Source organism: Wolffia australiana, chromosome 18 (genome assembly GCF_029677425.1).
Source record: "Wolffia australiana isolate 7733 chromosome 18, ASM2967742v1".
Taxonomy (NCBI): Eukaryota; Viridiplantae; Streptophyta; class Magnoliopsida; order Alismatales; family Araceae; genus Wolffia; species Wolffia australiana.
Window position 1 is genome coordinate 2,731,567 of NC_135852.1, and position 23,994 is coordinate 2,755,560.

The 23,994-nt window shown below is 38.8% G+C and overlaps 2 protein-coding genes across 7 annotated transcripts; both read right to left on the minus strand.

The window, feature by feature from the left end:
• Positions 1-9,282: 9,282 nt before the first annotated feature.
• Positions 9,283-17,682, minus strand: LOC144714858 (uncharacterized). Of its 3 annotated transcripts, XM_078589647.1 has the most exons (5): positions 16,194-17,543; positions 14,870-14,980; positions 12,412-12,564; positions 10,590-10,831; positions 9,283-9,717 (listed from the first exon to the last, which is right to left on the minus strand). In XM_078589647.1, exons 1-5 carry the CDS (start codon positions 17,338-17,340, stop codon positions 9,394-9,396), a joined length of 1,977 nt encoding a protein of 658 aa, XP_078445773.1. In that variant the 5' UTR covers positions 17,341-17,543; the 3' UTR covers positions 9,283-9,393. The 3 variants fall into 3 exon arrangements, with proteins under 3 accessions (XP_078445773.1, XP_078445775.1, XP_078445774.1); XM_078589649.1 differs by lacking the exon at positions 16,194-17,543 and having other exon boundaries at positions 12,412-12,598; positions 14,870-14,977; XM_078589648.1 differs by lacking the exons at positions 9,283-9,717; positions 10,590-10,831 and having other exon boundaries at positions 12,426-12,598; positions 16,194-17,682.
• A 253-nt stretch (positions 17,683-17,935) lies between these two features.
• LOC144714859 (inositol polyphosphate multikinase IPK2-like) lies at positions 17,936-21,139 on the minus strand. Of its 4 annotated transcripts, none has more exons than XM_078589652.1 (4): positions 21,000-21,139; positions 20,686-20,883; positions 18,967-19,771; positions 17,937-18,874 (listed from the first exon to the last, which is right to left on the minus strand). In XM_078589652.1, exons 3-4 carry the CDS (start codon positions 19,764-19,766, stop codon positions 18,727-18,729), a joined length of 948 nt encoding a protein of 315 aa, XP_078445778.1. In that variant the 5' UTR covers positions 19,767-19,771; positions 20,686-20,883; positions 21,000-21,139; the 3' UTR covers positions 17,937-18,726. The 4 variants fall into 4 exon arrangements, with proteins under 4 accessions (XP_078445779.1, XP_078445778.1, XP_078445776.1 ...); XM_078589650.1 differs by having other exon boundaries at positions 17,939-18,874; positions 18,967-19,779; XM_078589653.1 differs by lacking the exons at positions 20,686-20,883; positions 21,000-21,139 and adding an exon at positions 20,496-20,635 and having other exon boundaries at positions 17,936-18,874; positions 18,967-19,779.
• Positions 21,140-23,994: the final 2,855 nt, after the last annotated feature.

The following is a 23,994-nucleotide window of genomic DNA, read 5'->3' on the forward strand; positions in this document are numbered from 1 at the left end:
GAGAGAGAGCGTGAGAGAGGGTGAGAGAGAGAGGGAGAGAATGAGAGGGAGAGAGGAAAGTGAGAGCAGGGAGAGAGTTAAAGAATGAGAGGGAGAGAGGAGAGTGAGAGCAGGGAGAGAGTCAAAGAATGAGAGGGAGAGAGGAGAGTGAGAGCAGGGAGAGAGTGAAAGAATGAGAGGGATAGACGAGAGTGAGAACAGGGAGAGAATGAGAGGGAGAGAGGAGAGTGAGAACAGGGAGAGAGGGTGATGGAGAGAGGGAGAGAGAAGACCGAAAGCAGGAGAGAGGGTGAGAGAGAGAAGGAGAAAACGAGAGGGAGAGAGGAGAGGGAGAGCAGGGAGAAAACGAGAGGGAGAGATTGAAGGAGGGAGAGCGGGAAGTGAGAGGGAGCCGGCGAGTCGCATAGGAGGGGGTAGAGGAGGGGGAGGGGCAGAGAGCCAGAGTAATGCCCTAAATTTTAGGGACGGGATGATTTTTTCTCAGGATAGGAAAAATCTGGCAGACTCGGGACGTGGACGAACTATTTCATCTACGGACGAATTCTTGGAGGGAATGGTTCAGACGATTCTGAAATATACGGATGTCGGACGGGACGATATGCCTCCCATCCCATCCATCATCCACGTTCTAGACAATCCATAACTATATATAGACATGGTAACTATTGATGGTTAAGGTTCCATGAGAGAGTTGACATACTCTGTTTCTTCTAGGTCACGATGTGTATTGTGGAACCCCAAAGCCCGACAACTTAACCAATTGATTGGCTTAAATTGATCCTTCATTAATCAGTATAAATGTGACATAGTTAATTAATAAATTTGGCTCGTTAAGGTTATTTTACCTAGAGTGATATATAACCTAAAGGGACATGTGTAAAAAAAATTCACTTTGATCAGTATACTATCAGCTTGGGGATTTTTATAAAATGTTGCCAAAGATGGAGACTTCTATGAAATTTTCCTGATAGCTTTTATGAATTTTCCCAAAAAGTGTACATAGAGGGGAACTTCCTTCTCTCCCACTTCCTTTAATCTTGATTCTGATAAGACTAGATGGAGAGTATATCAAAATTCTATAAGCCTAGTTTGGAAAAAGATGTGGAGATCCAACACTCTAATGATAGTGTGGACACATTTAGAGGCCAGACATCCAAACATATTTGAATATTCTCACTCAAAGAACCAAGAAATCACTTGTTTGATCCATGTAACGGTGATGTTTTTGCCCTTTGTATGTTTTTGGTTTTCAAAGTTTTCTTTGATTCAATATTTTGTTGTGCCATTGAGTTCTGATTAGGTGAATCCTAGTTGCTGCACTATGGAGACCGCATGGTGGAAATGAGGTAAGACCACTACCCAAGAGGAATGAAAGTTGCACACAATGGTGGCATGTTGATTGGTGGTGGCAGCAGAGGTGTGGCGGCATGAGTATGGCAGGCAGTCATGATATGTATTTGTGTTCCTCAAAATCCATTTTTCACAAAGTTAGTCAATGTTCTAATTAACAAGGGGGATGTCATTATAGGATGATATATCATGATCACTAAATTCTCCATCCTCGTCATTTGGTTCATGTAGGATGTGGAGATGCATATAGATAAATATCTTCATTTTTTAACACAACACATACATATGGATATTCACTTGAACTTTAGGGTATTCAAAATATTTTTTACCTTCTCATGTCCTTTCCAAATCAGTAGTTCCTTGGATCATGGCTCAGAAAGGTCTACATATTATTCCCTTGAAAGTCTATAGGAAAAAATACTATTCCACATTCACAATAACTTACATAGGGTTGTCTAATAGACTAATCTTTTAATGAATAGCTTAAAAGATTATCAAAAAAAGCATAAATATATAATCTGTTTCTCCAAATTAAAATTATCATAAAGAGCATTTGGCTTCATTGTAACACTAAAAATCTGGGAACAAAGGGTCTGGGTTGTTGGTACATAGGGTTGTCTAATTGAGTAATCTTTTAACTAAAAGCATAAAAATATATAATCTGCGTCTCCAAATTTAAATTATCATAAAGAGAATTTGGCTTCATTGTAACACTGAAAATTGGGAACTACGGGTCTAGGTTATTGACACTAAGTATCACTAACCTAGGTCATGTGAGGAGTTCCATGGATTAAGCAATATATTTATATTCCTCACTGAGAGGGGATTGAAGGCCAAACCACCGAGAGCACTAGACCAAATCTGAGTGGATTTAGGCTAAAAGCAGGCGTGTAGGAATTTTAGGATATATTCAATTTTATTATGATTAAATGGATTGTAAAAGATAGTGAATTATGACTTTCTCCATTTAAATGATTTTTAATGAGAGTAAAAGAATCTGATAAGTTCATTATAAGTTTTAGTGATTTTAGGTATTTAATTCGTCAAAATTAAATCAGGAAGAAATTCAGAAGAAAATGAGTTTTGACCCCACACTTGTGGGATCTGTTTCACCCCAAATCTTGGTCAAGTCTTGGTTGCAAGATTCTGTTTCACCCCACACTTGTGGGATCTGCCAAGTGTTGTGAATGGAATTGGGTGTGTTCTTGGGCCAAAAACATCCAATTCCCACAGGGTAGGTTATTTAGAGAGAGAAAGATCCACTAATCTTGATTTCTACTGCAAGAAATCAAGATTAGTCAAGAAGGAGAAGGGTAGAGAATATTGGCTTACCTGGGTTGTAGGCCTCTACTTCCACTTCCACAAGCCTTGGACGCGTCTCACGTCATGGATCCTTTGGCAGCTCCAATGTAGAAAGAGAGAGAGAGAAGGGAACCCTTGGGAGAGGGAGTAGTGATGTAACACGACGATCAAATTTCTCGTCCAAGAAAATAATAACGGAGAGTACGTAGATCGCCGAATGATCCGAGGCACAGATCAATTACACGACACGAGAAGGGTTTCATCTTAATCAGGTTCCCAATGATCGATGTAAACGGGTTGAAAAGACAACGTAGTGGGGAACGATTTCTCGTCCAAGAGCGTCGATACTATCAACGTAATTGGTCAAATCCGATACCGTCAAGAAAATTCCTAACACAATGGGGTGGCTATTCCTAAGTTTTCTTGATTCAGATCACTCAAGGCATAGAGCAGCTTAGAGACCAGTACTGAAAGAACTAATCAACACAACGAAGGGTGAGGGAGAATACGCTTACTCAGGGTGTAGAACCGGCTGTAATTGGTGCTCCCGGAATCTTGAGTGACAATCCTCTGTCGTTGATGAGAATGTATCATCGCTGGAGTTATCAGATCATATGATCGCAGGCAACCTGGTCTGCAGCTTGCAGTCGGCGACGTCGTTTAATCAGATCTTCAGGAGGTAAGAGTCCGGGGGTAGAATTATATCGAGGAACTTGAGAGTCGCCGTGAATTTGCAGACTCAAAATTTCGTTAATGGGCAGTCAAGGTTGACTGAGCAGCACCCGTGGATAGAACAAGTACGTCGCGATAATCTTCTTCAAGAAAATCCAAATGCCGTTGAAGGAACCAACTTTCCTTTCTAAAGGAAATTAGAGACGGCAATTCTGCGGCCACGACAAGGATGCTTAGCGGGACAAAAGGAGACGGCTGTTGCCGGCAAGGTGACCGTCGCCGTCGCTAGCAAATTTCCACGTTAACTCCCTGAAGCTTTGATTAGTTCCACAATTCCAATGCTGAGTAGACGCGGACCAGCGACCGATGGAAAATTCACCGTCGACGGGGAAAAGGGAGGGAGAGGTAAATAAATAAGCCAAGCCGTAAACTTCCAGGCACTTTCCTTCTTCGGTAGTGATATCCCAGCAATTCCCAACGATCAGCGAAAGTCCTCTACGGCCTCCCCGGGACTGAGAAGTAGATTTCTCGACGATGAATCAAGCAGTCGGGAGAGTGTCTGACGGGGGCGTAGGCTTTTCTTTACTCTTCTTTTTCAGCGTTGAGGTTGTCGTTCTGCCACGAAATCGGCTTCTTCTTCTTCTTCTCAAGATGATGCTGTCGATCTGTCACAAGTCTTCTTCTTCTTCTTAGAAAGAAAACAAGCACGATAGGAAAAATAACTACCAAACGAAATTTTAGATCTGGATTGTTCAACAAGACTTCTTTTTTCTGGCCTCTAGCCTCCACGTCCACCCTTCTCTATTCTTTATAGAGGGGAAGTGGACGTAGTGGAGGCTAAGTTGGGCCCCTCTTAAGGGAGAAAGCTTAGTGGGCTTTCTCTTTAAGAGAGGTCTTTAGGGGGAGAAGAAATCCCAACATGGATTTCCTCCCCCTAAAGATGACACTTAAACCTAATTAAAATAAAACACGCAGGAGGGAGGCCGGTACTCACACAGGAGGGGCCTCCCGATAATCCAAAGACAACGAAAGAACATAAAGATACACAACGTAAAGCGATAAGACGATGTCGGTTCTCAAGCTTGGTAGTGAAATTGTAGATTCTTCATGTCCGCTCGAGCTTCACCACGTGGCTGGCGATGGATCGGGGCGTGGTCAGCTGGATGGTCCTCCATCAAGTAGAGAGAGGATATCTCTCTCTCACCTAGGCCTTGTCAGCTCACCTTCCACTTGGCCCTCACTAACTCTCAGAATTCTAGAGAGAGCAAGAAAGAATCTTCTCACCCTTTCACTAAAATTCCAAATTAAAATTTCGGATGTCTTTTTACAAAGGTGTCTAAAGCATTTATAGGCATGCCTTCGATAATGGATCAATTTGATTGGTGAGATTTGGGCTTGCGAGGACAATGATAGAAGACACAAAAGCTTCATTCTTAATAAAGCTTTTGGGTTAAGACGTTCATGTTTTGTGAATATGACATTGCTCGATCAAAGTTTAGTTTATGCCACTTCAGTTTCAGCACAAATTCATTGAACAAACACATGTAGTAATAGCTCTTTTTTGCAATGAGAGCTATCCATACAATGATGGCATAAGGTAAAACAGAGTAAAAAATAATAAATAAAAGAGAATGGATAATTTTCTAAAAGTTTTACACATACATTAGGGTTTCCTATAATTTGATATACATGTATATAATATGATTATCTCAATTTCTATTATTCTTCTATTATATTACTATTCATCCCCAAACTAAACATCACTTTCATTTCGTCTCAGTACTCGTTTGGATGACCTCAACTTCTCCATTACATTCCTTCCTAAGTAAGAAGTGTGGCATTAAGATTAGCTATATTTTATGATATCTTAGAGATAACTGTCGCTTGAAACATCTAATCAATGTGTTTATATTTAAGAATTTTTACTTATAAAGTGAATGCCTTTAATTTATCTTAATTTAATGCTTCTCTGGTTAAATTATGGATTTTAATTATTTATCACCATGGACATCTGGAAATGTTACCAACCATAAACAACCATATAACTAAGGGACATTTACAGATTAATCAGTCTGAATAAATACTTGAATTTACGTGTACAGCTGATTCATTTGTATTGCTTGCCATCGAAATTCAGTTTAGTGATGTCATTTAAAAATTATTAATTCAAGTTGCGTACATTATTAACCATGTGACATGTTGATAATGAAGTCCAAGGATACACACTGATTAAAGGGATTTTATACAATAATGAGGTTCATTGAGAATTGTATCCATACACTTATTATTACAAGGATATTCAATAAGGACATCAAAATATGTAGATAAAATATTGCTAGTAACATGTTGTCATGTGATAGGAGTGGTGATCCTATAATCATCTAAGAAAATAGTGTGAGGGATGATGGATCATATTTTGAGTACCAGATTAATAAATTAATTTATATGATTCCATATCATGCCCAAAATTCCAAAGAGGTTAATTAATATCAAGGTTATGTAAGCAATACATATACTTGATCCACCAATAAAAACTTGCAGATGGGTAGTTGTGTTTTAAATATGACCTATGACCTATAAAAATCACAGAGCTTCAAAATATATAATATGACCTCGGTATGAACATATAAAAATTCTAAGAAGACTATTTAATGATTATTGCTACACACAAGTGAAAATATTTTAACTTATCATTTGCCAAGCAGAACCGATTGTAGTTACACCATTAGTTACGACTTATGCCTTTAGACTAGTAACATATATTGGAGGGATTATACATAGATGGCATTTCTTGCCAACATGTGTCATGAAAGAGTGAATTAAACGCCTTGTAAAACTTTGGATTTGATATAGCTTGAAACCAGACGTACCGGTGACTAAAAAAACAGATTAGGTTAAATTATTTCATGACTAGATAATATATATTCAGGCACCTTAAATTTAGTGGGCTAGACAATCAGGAGTTATTGGGAAAGTGAAGCCATTAACCAGACAAGTGCACTGGCCTAGAGCATCACACACACAAGGTTGAATGGACATCAGAAAATATACTTTTAATTTAGGGCTTTTAAGGAATTTTTAAGTAGGTATGAATTCACATTATGTCCAATGGTATAGATATTCATGCACACCTTTCCATGGGTACCACCCATTTCTCCTCTCCTCTATGATCTGGTACCCAACCCTCTAGGCATGATAGGGAATGATGATAAGAAATTCAAGGATGTCTAGGTATGTGTATCAGAATGAAGAGAGGAAGATTTGACGTATGGAGGACCCCGTAAAAATGTGTAAAGCTGAGAAATACATACCTCATGAAACAACTCAATCAAAGACCTAGAAGGAAGTGGGTTTGATTATGTGCAAGGGGTGTCAATATTTAGGTTCTCTCATTTTAGTTTCTTTCACGATATGATTTAGTTCAAACGTTAATCACAGTGTAAATTTACCCAAATTATAAATACTTTACATATTCATTTAGGCAAATAAAGCACAATCACTATTTCACAAAATTAATATTTTGTACTATCAGACCTCTTTAAAATGAAGTTGATATTTATCATATGTTAATCTTGAAGTTATCAATTAGCAAGAAAAATTCAGTTATAATAATAATATTTTGATGGCTATAAGAAGCTCCAGTTTATATATATCCATTGAAATATCGTTTGGTTATATTGGCATGTAAAAAGCCATGTCTCTCCAACAAGAAGAACTGAGTCTGAACATAATTTATTTAATTTATTACTAATAAGGGGGAACATTGTAAATTAAAAATAATTATATGCTATCAATATTAAAGTCAAAGCTAGAATAAAACCAAATAAAAATAGTGGTTGATCATCAAATTTCAGTCAAAAGTCTCATGTGACTACAAAATTTTGAAAAGAACTTTTTCTTTTGACCCCACCAACACTTCTAAGATAAATTTGAATTCTTATGCATTCCAAAAACTTCGAAAATAGATTTCATGAATATCTGTTGGAACCATTTAGACATAATCTAGACATCAAACCAATGATAGATTCAGTTCCAAAATAAAATACATTTATGAATTCAAGAATCTGTTATTAATGAAACATTTTACCAATTTTTTTATGTGGGTATTAAATTTACTTGTAAATCATTTTCTGCATTTTTTATACCTGCCCTACAATGCTCCCTGTCTCCCATCTATATTTACTTCATTTTTCATTGTGATGAGGCTAATCATATAAAAGTTTCAATAAGTTATAATCATAACTGAATAATTGGGTTCAAATCACAACAGCTGAAAATAATGTTAAATATATTCATATTCATGAAGATGAATATATTTGACTGTCTATTCAATGGAAGACTCTGTGGATAATGGGCATGTTAATTAATGAATGGAAACCTTTTTTGTTGGGTTAAATGTCATCTGTCAATATTATACATATGTCAATGACTAACCGAGAAATGCCCCATATTTTGTATCTCATATAACTTCCAAAGATGAATGAATATACAGTTAATGCAAAAGATTCCTCCATTATTCTAAACTTGTTTCTACTTCCGATATAATTTTTACAGTAACTTGAATATACTACACCTGGTATGGGGGAAATTTTGGTGATTATGACAGTACTATCTTGGCTTAAATAAAATGTCAACCAAGGAACTCACCTTCTCCCTTGTGGTCAAGTAATCATGTTATGTACTCTTAACCTCCTTTGTGACTTGAGAATATTATACTGATAAATATTTGTGTCATTTCATTATCAACTATGAGAGAAACAAGCTTTTTGTCGAGCACCATAACGAATACTTAATATTATAAGTCATGTACCACCTACAATGAATAGGTTTTTTCAATATATGCATTGTTTTAAAAACAAAAAAAAACTATTACTACTATCATTTCAGAGTAACTGATTATGTTCATAAAATTGAGCTGCTCAATAATATGTATATTCTAATCAGTCTATATCAAAGTGTAACAAAGTAACCTGTGGTTTGGACCATCCTTGGACATTTTTCCAAGAATATTGATGACATTCTAAGAAACTGGCATGCCAAAGAAAACTTTAAATCTCCCATTCTTAAGGGTTCACTATTATCTTTGGTACAAGAATCTAAAAACCAAAATCAAGAATGTGACTTAAATATTGTCTAATGATTTTTCTCATTAATGTTTCAAAAATGGGAATATCGTCTTGTTTAATTTGACGAAACTGTATCCCTACATAGTTACATACATTATAGCTTTTTAGTACACATGTTAGTGATTGTTTCTTTTAAAGAATAGTTGATAGGTCAGATGAATGCAATCATTATCTTTCCCTCGTTCAAAACATTGAAACATGACTGAGTAAAATCGATTATATACGATGCAAAATGCAACGTAATAAAGAGCAGTCTAGACAAGTATATGATTTCACTGTTGGACACGATATCTGAAATGTACAAAAATGTTTGGAGAAATCCATTTTTGTCTACTACATCCTTATATAATATCTGAATTTGCTTAACTATGATTTGAGAATACGCAGAATCTCTCCTGATGAAATACTTTATTAAAAAAATTATCGTTAGTATTGAAAGGATAATACTATAATTATGGTAAAAGCAATTAAGACTAGACACCAGATTGTATGATGTCCTGCAACCTGAATGGCTCTCTAAATTGATTTCTCAAACATACTATCAAGAACAGCAGGCACAGTTAGATGGAATGCTTGATCCAAAATTCACGACCAGTATTAAGGGATAGTCATTAGAATTTTTTTCTCAATTATAAACAAGATTAAGAGTTTGGTATGGCCAAAGATCTGAAGGTTTAACTGTAGGAGAATCAAAACAGAAGCAGGTGCAACTTTAGGAGTTCAACGAACTAAAAGATCACTGATACTATGACCAATCTGACAGAGACAGATTGGTCATATCCAGATAAGATGATTGATCAAAATTGGACCATTATTATTGAAGGGATAGTAATTAAAAAGAAGTTACTCCTAAATAATAATAATTAAGAATATAACCCAGAAGATAAAATGAAGATAAGATGATTACCTCAGTAACTCGAACACTGCAGAGAAGCGAATACTCTCACATTTTTCGCAAAACCCCGATTCCAAGTCCAATCCCAATGAAATTGGCAATGGATATCCCGAAGATACCAGCGAGAACAGCGGGCACAGCGAGAGATCCCCATCCTTTGGCTGTGGCCATTCCACAGGCCGTTGTCGGTCCCCCGACGTTGGCATTCGAGGCCAGAAGTAAAAGCTTCTTATCAATCCTTAGAAGCTTCCCCACGCCGAGAACCAAGCAAAGATGTATCATTAATTGGGCCGAGGCAAAGGCAAAAATACTGGGCGCCGTGTTCACCACGTTCCACACACTACCATTGGCCCCGATGACTGAGAAGAACAGCTGCATTGAGAGTTTAAAGGTGCTCAATCTAAAAGAATGAAGTCGAAGAGATTCAATTACCGAACAATTAAAGACGGAATGTTTTAGGGGACGATCTAAACGCGTTTAAGATGCTTATTAAAGAAAATGAGGCATTAAATCTTTCATCACACATTATGGCCAGGTGTAGTTTGCAAAAAGAATAGCTACTATGGTTTTAACCCTAGCTTCTCACAAGCTCCTCAGAAAATTACTACGATCATGATTTTTTCGTGAAAATTTGTTCTCTGAGAAATAATGTATCATTATTATAAACACATTCACAATAATTAGTCCATTTTCCAAAAGGAATATAACAGGCACAAAAAACACAAATATTTACTAGTCGGACCAATATAAACGTAACATTATCATCATTTCATTTCTTTGCATATCAGAGTTCTAGACGAGGCTAGTTAACCTGTTTATTGCTTCTGATATCTGCATCTTCATTGCAATACTGAAGGATGATAAGGCGCTATACTTTAAAACACTTTCAAAACTTCCAGTTATTGAAGAATTGTTGCAAAAGCTAAACAATTCGTCTTTCCTATACCTAAGTCTACAAATAAATAATGAAATACTTTATTTAATGAATATTCAAAATGCATCATCACTCCAAGAAAAAAAGCAGACTATCTTTTTGTATATTACAAAAATATGTGAATAAGAAAGAAAAACCTAGAACGAGTCCATATGAGCTGACTGAGGGAGAAAAATAGATCAAAGACATTATTTATTTTATAAAGAGTACAGCTTATATCACGAAAAAAACACTAAAATCTACTAAGAAAACAATGGATCAAAAACATAAATCGTAATTAAAAAACGGAAATTCCTGTATTCCGACATACCTGCATTAGAATGACAGCAGATGCCTCTCCAGCAGGAACCAAGGAAGATAACTTTGCAGGGAAAACCGTGGCCAAGAACACTGAAATCAAAGTCACACAGGGAAGGTTGCCCCCTGGGATTCCAAAAGTCTTCGTGATAAAGGCAGATGCTTTGCAAATAGCAAACGATAGTGTAAGCGCAAGAGAAATTTGCATCACCGAGGAGCTCCCCCCAAACTTAGATCCTTCCTCTGCCGGAAAATCTGAACGGCGCAATGATTTAATATTTGGGTTAACAGTTTGAATTTTCTTTGATTAAATTCAAAAAAGAAAAAAAGTTTTCTCGCATTGATTTCAACACAATTAAATTACAGAAGTTTTCTCGATAACAACAGCATTTTTTACAGTTAATTGATTATATCTATTTCTTATAATAATGGATCGGCAAAAAAGAGACCTAATTTCCCCATGATAAATGGACATTTCTGAAATCACAGGATTATAAAAAATGGACGGGATTAAAGGACATAGGAGAGCAAATCACAACCCCCGTATTAGAGTTAATGCCAGTATCTTTGATGGTTGGTTGATTATATCTCTTTGCTACAAGAATTCCACAGCAAGATGAAGACTTATTTTCCCCTTGAGAAAAAAAAACAACACCAAGAACTTTCTTACAGGAACTAAAATATTTATCAAATAAAAAATTCACGCGATTCAGACCATTATTCAAATACGCTATCTTGCTTCTCATGGCATGTCATACAGCAGAGGCCTTTCTTTGCCCCCATAGTTAAAATGTACGGCCGAAAAAGCATAGAATATTATAATATTTACCACTTTTTTCAATTAAAAAAAGTGGTAAATATTCAAATACAATCAAAATTATTTTCCCCTGATATCAAGATATTCTTTCCATTGAGGTGTGAAAAAGTGGGGAGCAATTAAAGTGGGACGCATAACCATGAAGGACAACAAGAAAACAAGAGAAAATAATCATTTCTCCTCTGTAAGATAATTTATCTCTTCTTTATTTTCTCAGAGACCAGTTTTCCTCCTGATGAATGAAAGTTTCCCAAGGATACAAAGCTACAATAAAAAGCTAACAGTAAAGTCTCTTTATTACAGTTCCTAACACGACCCCAAGTAGTTTCCAGTGTTTTGTACTTTTCATGCGTCTACCCTCTCAGAAACTATTACAGAGCATGAAAAAGAACTTTTTGTAAAGCGTTGGTGGCTATTATTATGAAAAAACTATGTGAGCTTTTTGGGAGTGTGAAATGGAGCAATCCGAGGAGAGAGAAAGCTAGAGAGAGAATTAGAGAGAGAGAGATGAACACCAGAGATGGGGCACAAAAGATGGTCTATTACTGCCAAGAGTTCCCCTTTTATACGCAAAAAATCCAGGGCACTAGGCCCTTTCAAATTCAAAAGAGAGGTTACTTGTTTAACAAGTAACTGTCTTACTTGTTAAACAAGAAACCGTTGGAGGGTCCAACGGCTAGTTTTACTAGCCGTTGGACTCTGGGCCTGTCCAGGACAGGCCCAGAACATATCAGGCCCTTAGTGGGCCTGATATTCCCGCCCTTAGTGGGCCTTCACTAATGGGCCCTTAATGGGCCCTTAGTGGGATTGTAATGGGCCCTTAGTGGACCATTACTGGGCTGCTAATGGGCCTTCCAGGGGTCCATTAGCAGCATTCTAAGGGGAGTTAGCAGTTCTATTAATACCCTAACGATTCTATTACAGTTACATGGCCTTAGGCCCATGGTTAGTGCATCAATCCTTAACAGGGAGGACTAAATATGCCTGAAACAAAATTATTGCCAAACAATCAGCATACCTTTCCTAGAAGAAGTCTCTGAAGGTATGTTTGCAGCCAATGCAAATAAAACTGTGAAGTATATTGCACACATAATGTTATCGGTGGCAACTCCCGCAGCCATAACTGACGAAGAAACACCAAGAGCCTTCGAGACGGCCACATAGTTAACAGCTGATTTTTATACCACAGATTGCCGTATAAGTATCTATCATAAAAATATAACAAAAGAAGAAAATTGTGAAGTTAAAAATATGAAATTGTCACCATAATTAGATAAAGCACAAAAATTAAAAATTAATTAAAAGACAAACTATAGAATGCAACTTGCTTTTCCCGCAAATACTACTGCAAATGTAATTTTCTTTTGAAGAAAGATAAAGTGAACACACAAAATCAGTGATCATCCCGATGACCAACAAATCTAATTATGAACAATAACGACGGAAGAAAACCATGCAACATATCCTGTCGCAAGCCCTCGCAATCAATGTACAAATGGGAGCCCTTCTGAAAAAGCAGCGGTTGAATGGTGAAAACTGTACTATACGTGTACTATACGTGTTTATCTCTTAATTATCTTATATATCCATCTCAAGTTCTCTGGAGGGACCAAACCTGTGGAAATGGCTGAGTATTTGGTAAGATGGTGCAAAGAAACTAAAAAAGTAAATAAATACAAAAAGTGAAGGAAAAGAAATAAATACTGTAGAGGATATTATGACCATGATGACAGTGCTATACTCAAAATTCATTTTTTTTAATTAATAGCAAGGCAAACAGCTGGTGATGTGCATACAGTGTTGTTTGCAGAAACGTGTTTTAATATTCTTTACGGCCCTTTTCTCAAAAATATACATCTTTTATGTCCCACAATGGGCGTGTAAGATGTGAGTGTTTCCCATATATACCAAATATGTTAGTGACAGAAACCGCAAGTTCTATTGAAGTACAATCATTTCTCTCCTCATTTACCTGTCGGTTAAGGTTTGGAGCTGTAGAACCTGGCTCCACATGTGACAACTAATTGCTGTGTCAAATAGTCCATTACAACTAATAGTTGTCCCTCAAACACTGCCAATGTGATACATTCCTCACAAGAAAATACCAGAGAGGGCCCAAAGACAATGAAAGTTAGTTACAGGCATGTGTGGGCCCGCACGTGAGAGACCCTTTAAAAGAGCAAGCTGAGCAAGAAAACGGCAGGGAGTTTGTTTTACAAGATCAGGACGGTCGTAGAGACCAGAGGCCGGAGCAGCGGGTGACTGCAGCCGGAGGGGAGAAGATCGACCAGGAGGGAGATCCTTCTCCATCTATCTTCTCATCGTTTCTTCTTCTATTCGATGTGACATTGATACTATTCGTTTTATTTTTGGATTCTACTATTGGTCATGCCCTAGAGGATTTGCAATTCAAGATATGTTCAAGGTTGTTGTTGGACTACGATACACTGTTGTGTATCACAATGTAATCCCCTGATGTTCAAAGCATTGGGGCAATGCCAATTAGAGTCGCAATGGGTAACGTTGAGACATGGAATAACGGAATGATATTCCTAGGAGAACAAGCTTCCATGAAATAGGAACTAGGAAATAGATACTATTCACTCCCGCATCAACGAACGTCGGCCTCGGCCCATCCAACAACGCGGCAAACCGGCCCCGACAAACCCAATACCGAGACCTTAACAAGGTCTTTCCAAGACACGAGAGGCACCTTTGACCATCGTAAGTAATCTCTACGAATTCCATCCAAGGTCCCCCTTGGCTCATCGCTCCCTTTTGCAGAAGACCATCCCTGCAGTAAGGAGACATACTTGGAGCTCGTGGCCAGCATCATTCCGTCACCCGGGCGTGTCAACCCTGCTGGCCGTCCTTCTCTCTGTTTCTCTCTTCTTTTCGTGTTCTTCTCACAATTCGATTTCCTCATCTCTCTCTCTCTCTCTCTTAGACAAGTCCATCTTTTGAAAGTACAAGTGGATTGAAGTTACAAGGAGGGTTTGTGACCACAGGACAAATTGTGCCACATTTTTCATTTTGAGCTGATGTGCACACGATGTGAATATATATTCCACCAATCGTGATCATGAATCTAACAGCATTAAAAATATTTCAGCAAATTAAAAGCACAAAGAAAAGGTTTGAACTGTAGGCAAATGCTGATTGTGTTGTTAAATGGTTGGTTTTACAAGTTTCCCCTTTCCAAAGATGTTGTATGAAGTAATGAAATAAATAAATGTTTTGAGGTTGTTAGTTTAGATTAAAGCGCTCACCAACTATGCAAAAAGTTATAGTTGTAGCAAGGGTGCTACTTTTCATCTTTAAGCAGGATGTTGTTCTTCAACATTAGTCTTGGCAACATTTATAGTGTTTGACACTAAAAAAGCACATAATTCTTAAAAAATATTATAAGAATACACACCATTCTTTATTTCAGAAGTGCATGGAAAAAAAGTTTGAAACAAAAGAAATTGACTTACAGCCGCCAATATAACTACTCATTAGAGCCGCAGCAATCTTCCAGCTGTCAGTTCCAAGAGACTTCATTGGCACAAGCAGGTACGCTACCAATGTCCCAACCACAGTAGAAACTGTAACAAGTCCAAAACAAAAGAAAACCAAAATATCAGAAGAAACACCTGGAACCCTTCTCCTGAAGATTAAAGAGATATCACTGACAACAAAGAGAACGGCCAGAGAAAAGCTATAACAAAGTAAGCGTATTAACGGACACTATATTTTCCCAAAGAGAATCCAATATCTTAAGTTTTCCTGTAAAAGACATTCAAACAAAGGGATCACTTCTCATTTTCAGTCGCAAGAAGAAAAACACAAAAAATTGAGCGAGGTCATCCAAGAAACCATACGCTGTGATGTTCTGCAAACTCCTACAATGCGTCGACAGGTAAACTCACTCAGCAACTCAGATTAAAACAAAGCGTGCTTAGAGGTCAGAAATAAGAAACAGGATAAACTTTTTACAATGTCAGAAACTTCAGGAACTCAATGTCTGGTGATCATGTCTGTTATCAGGTTGAACGAGGAACGAGATTGCAGGGCCCAAAATCCACAGATTCAGGGCTGCTGTTCTTAAGAAAAATAGCTGATTCAGTTCGTAAACGAACTAAGACGGCACTACTGCGAAATGACACAATGACAGGGAAGACAAGAAAACCTCTCAGCTACACAAATAATACAGAGAGTGAAGTATGGCAATAATACAGGGAAATCTATGATGTCAGAGCTGATGTTGGAAGCAAAATAATTTATTCAGGTTTAAGAAAAGAAACAATAACGATCCCGTCATGAACATATAAATCATCACTAAATCAACATATAAATTCAACAAATGACCAGGAAGACAAGGCAACGTCAAATTAAAAAAAAACTACGAACGTGCTCTTCTAGGACACACGACTCTTCACTAACCAAAGATTTTCGACCAAAACACTCAAAAATCTGCTCTAAAATCACTTATTCAAATTCGACAGTGACGAGGAAACCAATGCAATCTCTTCCACAATACAAACAAAACAGACACTACAGTCAAATTCGCATTCTCGACCAAAACACTCAAAAATCTGATTTATAGCCACCAATTAAAATTCGACAATGACGAGGAAAACAATGCAATCTCTTTCACAACACAAACAAAACAGACACTACGGTCAAATTCGCATTCTCAACCAAAACACTCTAAAATCACCAATTAAAACTCGACTAAAGGCACTCGAAGCCAAACCAAAACCTCTCAACAAACACAAAACAAAACAGACACTAAATTCAAACCAATCCCTTTCTCACCGGATCCGATCAGAAACGCGAGGAGCAGCGGCCCGGTGGCATCAACAATCCGCCGGAGATCGGCGCCGAAGAGCAGCAGAGGCACGGCGAGGGGCAGCAAGAACTCGAAGACGACGCCGTAGGCCGGCGCGGCGTCGCAGGGGATGAAGCGCAGGCTGCTGGCGGCGAGGCCGGCGAGCGTGCTGACCACGGCGGCGCTGAGCGTGGCGCCGAGGCGGGTGCGCTTCTCGGACCAGAGGCCGAGCGCGGCCGCGGCGAAGAGCGCGGTCCAGACGCCCCAGTGGTCGCTGGGGCTGACCACCGTGGCTAGGGCTTCCCGCGCGCTGCAGCAAATTTGAATTCTCGTGGCGGGAAAGTCGGGGCGGTGTGGGGGTTTATATAGGGAGAGGGAGGGGGAGGGGCGCGCGGGAGAGAGAGAGAGGCGGCGGAGAGGGGGAGGGGCCGGCGCGGCGTAGAGCTGTAGATAGGGAGCTGATAGGAGCGCCATTGTGGAGAGCAGACAGATAGAGAGGAGATAGAGAGAGAGAGAGCAGACAGAGAAGAGGGAGAAGAGAGAGAGAGAAAGAGATGGAAAGAAAGAGGGAGAGAAGAGAGATAGAGAGAGAAAGAGATGAGAGAGGGAGAGAGAAGAGAGATAGAAAAGAGAGGGAGAGAGAGAGAAGAGAGATAGAGAGAGAAAGAGGGAAAGAGATGAGAGATAGAGAGAGAAGAGAGAGGGAGAGAGATAGAGAGTAAATAGGGAAAGAGATGAGAGAGGGAGAGAGAGAAGAGAGATAGGGAGAGAAAGAGGGAAAGAGATGAGAGAGAAAGAGGGAGAGAAGAGAGATCGAGAGAGAAAGAGGGAGAGAAGAGAGATAGTGAGAGAAAGAGGGAGAGAAGAGAGATATTGAGAGAAAGAGGGAGAGAAGAGATATAGAGAGAGAGAAAGAGGGAGAGAAGAGAGATAGAGAGAGAAAGAGGGAGAGAAGAGAGATAGAGAGAGAAAGAGGGAGAGAAGAGAGATAGAGAGAGAAAGAGGGAGAGAAGAGAGATAGAGAGAGAAAGAGGGAGAGAAGAGATATAGAGAGAGAAAGAGGGAGAGAAGAGAGATAGAGAGAGAAAGATGGAGAGAAGAGAGACAGAGAGATACAAAGTGGGGTCTAGCCATCAGACATTGTGTTCTTTTGAATGATTCCTGAGGGATATTGTGTTCTTAGGAAACTTACGTATTGATTTTAATACAGGACATTTTAGGAAACTTCCGTATTGATTTTAATACAGGACATTTTAGGAAACTTCATTATTAATACAGGGCATTTTAGGAATCTTCCGTATTGATTTTAATACTGGCATTTTTCTCTGAGTTTTTTTCTCAAGTTTGAGTGAATGCATGTAGATTTTGCTCACCTGGTGCCATATTTTTTTACTGGCCATTTGTTAGAACAGTTCGAACAAATGACCAATCGAACACGAACTAACCAAATACTCCGATCGATATATTTGTTCGATCGAAACTATAGTTCTGAATTCGTCCCGGGTATGGACGAAGGACGGGATGGGACGTATTTCGTCCCCTCCTATGTCCAATGTTAGCTCAGGGACGAAGGACAGGTCGGTTTTTCATCCACTGACAAAAAACCCGTCCCGTCCAATAATCTCGGGACGATTTTTCGTCCGTCCAGTCCTCCCGGGATGAATTTTTGTCCCGAAATTTGTCCCGCATGAAAAAAACCCATTTTATATTTTTAATATATTAATATAGATTTTTAGAAGTATTTTAAGGGAAATATGGAGGAGAGAGAATGCAAATGGACATATGTACAATTAATTCTGAGCAACGTCAGTTTGCACGCACGAAAAAACATAAGGACCTGGATGCAAATTGTCATAGCGAGGCCACATGGCGAGACCTCAGCCGTCGGATGTGAATCCGGCGGTTTTTTGTCCACATCCGTCCATCCATTGTTCGAGACCTCCGGACGGACGGTTTTTTCGTCCCATGGGACGAACTTCCATCCCATAATTCGTCCGTATCCTCGGACGGGACGATTTTTTAGTCCTGGGTCCCTGAACTGTAATCGAAACATTCGAACAGATCGGTTCTAATCTGCAGTTGATCGTTCAAATCTTTCGATCTGGATTTGAACGATCAGATCCGATTCAATCCCGGATCCCTAAAAGAGAGAAGGGAGACAGACAAAAGTGAGAGAAGAGAGAGAAAGGGAAGACTGAATAGAGATAAGAGATAGAGAGAGAAGAGAGAGACAATAGATTGACAAGAGGGATAGAGAGAAGATAAAGGGAGAAGGGAGAGAGACAAGAGAGGATCGAACAATGTAAGGACTCCACGTGGCCGAATCGGCGACGTTCTTATCGATCAGAGGATCTAAGCACTCCAGCCGGTTGACGAATGAACACCCGAAATCTGCCCCTGATTTTTAGTGTTTCCTTATTGTTCTAAGCACTGAAAATTTCATGAAGCAGTTTACATGGGAGTTTTTTTAATAAAGTCGTGGGTATGAGACAAATTGCCTCAATCTTGTTTGCTCCTTTTCTAAATCCAGATATCAAAATTCAATTGTAGCCACTGTCCACATGACAGTGGTATCCATCCCCGATATCCGATATCGTCATCCGACACCAAAAGTGCAAGCACAGTAGGAACTAAGAAATACTTCCAAGAAATAAAAAATTTCTTATTGCTGCAGAAAATTTTCCATTTATTAAACCCTTAAAAATCAAAGCAACCACATCTCTCTCTCCTGAGAATTCTAGTTAATGTAAAAATACTCACCTCAGATAGCCATTCTCCACTGATGAGCTGCTCTTCTTCTTCTTCTTCTCCACCAGCTCTGCAACAAACCTGATCAAAGAACACAACCCTCCCAAGAAATTATGATCAATCACGCCATCGCCATCAACAACATGCGCGAAATCCACGATCTTCACCATCTCCTCGCCGCCATCGTCGCGAATCAAAAGCACGGAAGCAGAGTAGAAATGGAAGATGGTCTGCTCTTCAAACCATCCCTTCAATTCCTTCAATTGCTCAAGAATCAACCCGTCGCCATTGCCATTCCTGAAGAACCTTTCAAGAACTTCCCTCACCTCTTCTTTCTCAAATCCTTGCACCTGGTTCTTGCTCGGCCTCCAAATCCCTGATAATTCTTGAATTTGAACGCCGCAGATCCTGAATCCTATAGTCAAGCTCGTCGTCTCTCGATCTTTCTTCAAGCATTTGTTGATGTACTCGTCTGATGCGTGGGGGAACCATGTTCTTGATCCGATCTTGATGTCGGCGATGGAGGGATTGATGAGATGAACTGTTAGATCTTCGAGGATGAGGTGATCTCGGGGGCCTGATCCGTCGGAAGCTTCAAGAATTTTGGTGCCGAAGAATTTGGGGAAGAAATTGCGGATTTGATTTGGAATTCTAGGGTTTGAGGAGAAGGACTGGTAGAAGGCGAGTTCTTGAGATCCTCGGCCGTTGGTCTGGAGCGGCTTGTAGAATCGACCACTGGAATCGATCAGCGGGCCGAGCTGGCCGTCCCGCGCTTGATGGCCTGCTACCTGATGATCTGGCGCGGTGAACATCTTCTCTGATGATCTTGCCGAGGAAGAAATTTAATCAGATCGATTGCAGCAAGCACGATGAGTACGAGCTTGAAAGAATTCGGAATTGATCGTTCAAATCGCGAGGGAAATAGTCTTGCAAGAGTTGCCGACAAAGATTTGGGATTTCTGTCGAATGAAAGATCACTACCAGTATGATTGAATTTGAACCGGAGAGATCGATTAAACTATCGATTACTAATCTCCAATAATGCGAGCGATTACGGAAATAGCAAGCAGAGAGGTATCATTTCAGATTGATTCTCAAGAAAATTAGGAAGTAAGGATTTCAATTACGTCGCGATGAACGACCGCTCAAGAAAAAAGGGACCGCCTATCTGATCCAGTGGTGAAAATCGCATCGGATCGATCCTAAGCATGACCTACGAGGTTGATCGAATTCGATATTGATGGCACAAAAAAGTCAATCAGAGAGATTTCGATCTTTGCTCCCGGTGGATATTTCGGACTGATTCACTTGAAAATTAGCCACTTCATGGAAGAAGGAAGATGAAATTATCGATGACGTTTCAACAACAAAAGCTATTGAAAAGAAGATGAGATTTAACTATGTAGGTCGCAAGAACGAAGTACGAGGTTGATCAAATTCGGTATCTATCGTACAGAACTAGAAAAGTTGGGATTTCACAGAAGAATGAGGACGAAATTTTGACTACCTAAGGACGAACAATCGGTAAAACAGAAGCTTACCGCGGATCTGATCGTGCAGATAAGAGATTAAATCAGATCGATCACCAGCGCAAGCTGAGAGCGTGATCGAATTCGGTAATGATCGAACAGAACGCGAAGAAACCTATCTTCGATCCCCGTGATGATTTCGGACAGGTTTTTAAAAAAACTAGGGATTTAAATGAAGAATTATGACAATAATTTTAATTACCTAGCGACGAATAACGTTGAAATTGAAGATCCTCGACAATCTGATCCAATAAACGAGCAAATTGAATCAGATCAAAGTGCCTTTGACTCTTGATCTTCGCTCCCTGCAGCAGATTTTGGAGCGATTCACAACAAAAATAACAAATTTATGTGACGAGAGATCGGTAAAATAGCTTCCGGCAACGACGATTCCAATGCACTGCAGCCAATCAGAGATATTCAAGTCACAACCAAGAAAGAAACAAATAAACAACGCAGAGTGATGGTAACTTCAGAGAAAATCAAATTTATGGAGGGATGGCCTATGAACATTACAAGATTAAGCGAAGATAGATCATTTCAATGATACTCCCACCAATTAGGCAAACACAATCCAAAACCATAGACAATCAAATCAAAGACATAGAAGTGACATAAATTTATATTATTTCATATTTTATACATTTCAATGATGATACCCCATTATTGGATATTTCTGATATGATTATCCAAGATCTAGGGGCAACTAGGAAGATCATAATTTTATTGTTTGTTCAGTTTTAGGTATAATAACAGGCATTTAATGCACTTTGAATGTCTTCCTATCTGAAATGTAGGGATGGAAAATTCCTTGTTCGGCGCTGAACAAACGATGGCCGACAACAACCAAACAAGTCAAACTCGGGGTTTGTGTTCGTGTTTGCTTCATTTGTTTTCGTTTGTGGTTCATGTTTGTTCGTGTTCACTCGCACGTTCGGAGTTCGGATACAAACAAGACCTTTTTTCCCATCCCTAGTGAAATGTATAAAACATTAAATAATATAAATTTATGTCACTTCTAGATCTTTGATTTGATTGTCCATGGTTTTGGATTATGATTGCCTATTTGGTGGGGAGCACTCCTTTGCCCCACCTTTGAAGCAACAACATCTTTTTTGTGTCTCTATTGCCCTACAGTGCACTGCCATTATAGATCCGGATCATCCCGGACATGGACAAAGGACGGGACGGGACAAATTTTGTCCCGTCCTACGTCCCACATAAGCTCAGGGATGAAGGACGGGACGGTTTTTCATCCACTGACAAAAAATCCATCCCGTCCAATAATCTCGGGATGATTTTTCATCCCATCCAGTCCTCCCAGGATGAATTTTCGTCCAAAAATTCGTCCCGGGACGAAAAAACACATTTCTATTTTTAATATATTATAATATGTTATAATATATTATAAATTGTACGTGCAAGCCACGTGGTGACATCTCAACCGTCGGATGTTAATCTGGCGGTTTTCCATCCAGATTCGTCCGTCCATCGTCCGTAGACGTCGGGACGGACGATTTTTTCGTCCCAAGGGACGAAAACCGTCCTGTCCGGTGGTTCCCAGATGAATTCTCTTCCCAAAATTTGTCCTTGTTTTGGACGGGACGATTTTTTCGTCCCAGGACGAACAAATCCTCCCGTCCGCATCCCTGATCTATAACCGCCATCGTCTCTTACCGACCCTCACAACCAATCTCAGCCACTCTGCATTGCCGATCCTCGCCACCCTACTGTGCGACCTTTCTACTCTCCACTCTTACCCCATCCAATGTTTTTCTCACCTTGGGTTCACATATTCCATAATTTGAAACTTGGAGTTTTGAACTTTGGTTTACTGCAGTTGTTCTAAGAGAGAGCTCCCTTCCTCGACCAAGGAAACAAGCTACACCATCATTTTTCACTCCAAATTTAAAGACTCAAATCGATCATGTGGTTTTGTATCTTGTTTTATCAGACAATAGTTCGCCTTTAAATGGCCTATCATGAGTATGTCTTAGTCATCATGCATCACTACATTTGCCTTCTTTTAATATAATCCCCCCTCATTATTTGATTCATTCATATAGTTAATCCTTAAAAGCCTCATTGTAGTCATCTTACTCCCATGTCTCTATCTCTCAGTTTCTTAACTCTTATATCTGACTAAAATATAAATATACTTTTCTACACTATCTAACCAAGTCTATATCCTTCATATAATGCAATAATGGATCCTTTTTTTCATACACATCTACTAACTCTCTCTGCAAAATAATGTAAATAATCACAATATTTTGTCTCTTAAAAACAAAATCACTATTATTGTATTTTTCCTCTACTTACAATATCAGTAAATCATATTTATTGATCTCTTCACCTAATAACGTTCAATATCATTCTTCTCACATTCTTATCACCTTGGACATCACTATCTTATTCAGCTCAGATTATTATACAGGTGCACACCTGTTACCATCTTAAATATATTTTTCTTCATTTTTTAACTCTAAAATTAGATTTTCCTTTAAACACCAGTTCCTATGAAGACATCTCACTCACAACTAGTAGTTCGTAGTGAGTTTCCCTCAATGAAACTTTAGTTGATTAAAAAAAATCAAAATCATAATGATAAACAAATTATACCCCTAAATTTTTTTTCTAAATATGGAGGCTCAAGATGCGGCAATGAGGTCAGGGAATCAAGGTTAACTTGAGAAATGATAAATACAAAGGTGAATTAGATTAAATAAGCTCTAAATTCCAGAATTAAGGTTGAACGCTAACTCATCCCTGCATACATTAATATTTTCATGTTTATTGAAATTTGTTATTTTAATGATGAATTAGTTTGTGAAATGCCATGTTTTAGTACTCTGTGTAAAGATATTATGCATGAGGATGAGTAATGAACTCGAATTTAGGGTGGTATTGATATTTGAGTAAATCATAAATAAATTATAAACCTTTGCTCCTAAAACAATTAGACTAGTTCACGATGAGCAAGGGTCGTCTACATGGGGAACATATATTAGGGTTTAAATACTCTTTAAATGATGATTCAAGAGGGATGAGAATAGATATGTATAAAATAGGAGATTTTAATGTGATGAATACGAGGTGTTCAGATGGCCAAAATAATTATTTAATAACGTTGATATGAATAATAATATGCCAAATAGGTAGGATGAAGTTAAAGCCAAAGGAGATCTTATTGGGCTAATAGGCCTCCACTTGAGAGAAGACCCAAGGAGGAGGTCCAAGAGACCTTTTAAAAGGATTCAGATCTTGTAGAAGGGGCACTAATGGATCAGTCATTACATTGTCCTAATGGCATTGGTAATGGAGAGGAGACACAAGGAGAGGAATAATGAAGTGGAAGCGCCATGAAAAATTCTGGTCTGGTTGAATTTCCGTCAAGGCCTTCTCTTATTCATACTATATATTTTTCATAAAACCCTTAAACATTTAGTATTTCTTCCGACATCCAAAAGAACATTTGCATGTGACCCTCAAATCCCATGTATCAGTCTAG

What these genes read in the sequence shown, in the direction of transcription:
- LOC144714859 (XM_078589653.1), bottom strand. Translation starts at nt 19,766, where the DNA reads ATGTTCACCGCGCCAGATCATCAGGTAGCAGGCCATCAAGCGCGGGAC. An exon ending in GTGGAGAATGGCTATCTGAG is followed by an intron (nt 18,875 to 18,966) that starts GTGAGTATTTTT and finishes AATTTTCTGCAG; the next exon opens with CAATAAGAAATTTTTTATTT.
- LOC144714858 (XM_078589647.1), bottom strand. Translation starts at nt 17,340, where the DNA reads ATGGCTAGACCCCACTTTGTATCTCTCTGTCTCTCTTCTCTCCATCTT. An exon ending in GAGTAGTTATATTGGCGGCT is followed by an intron (nt 12,565 to 14,869) that starts GTAAGTCAATTT and finishes TATAAAAATCAG; the next exon opens with CTGTTAACTATGTGGCCGTC. An exon ending in AGAGACTTCTTCTAGGAAAG is followed by an intron (nt 10,832 to 12,411) that starts GTATGCTGATTG and finishes TGCGCCGTTCAG; the next exon opens with ATTTTCCGGCAGAGGAAGGA.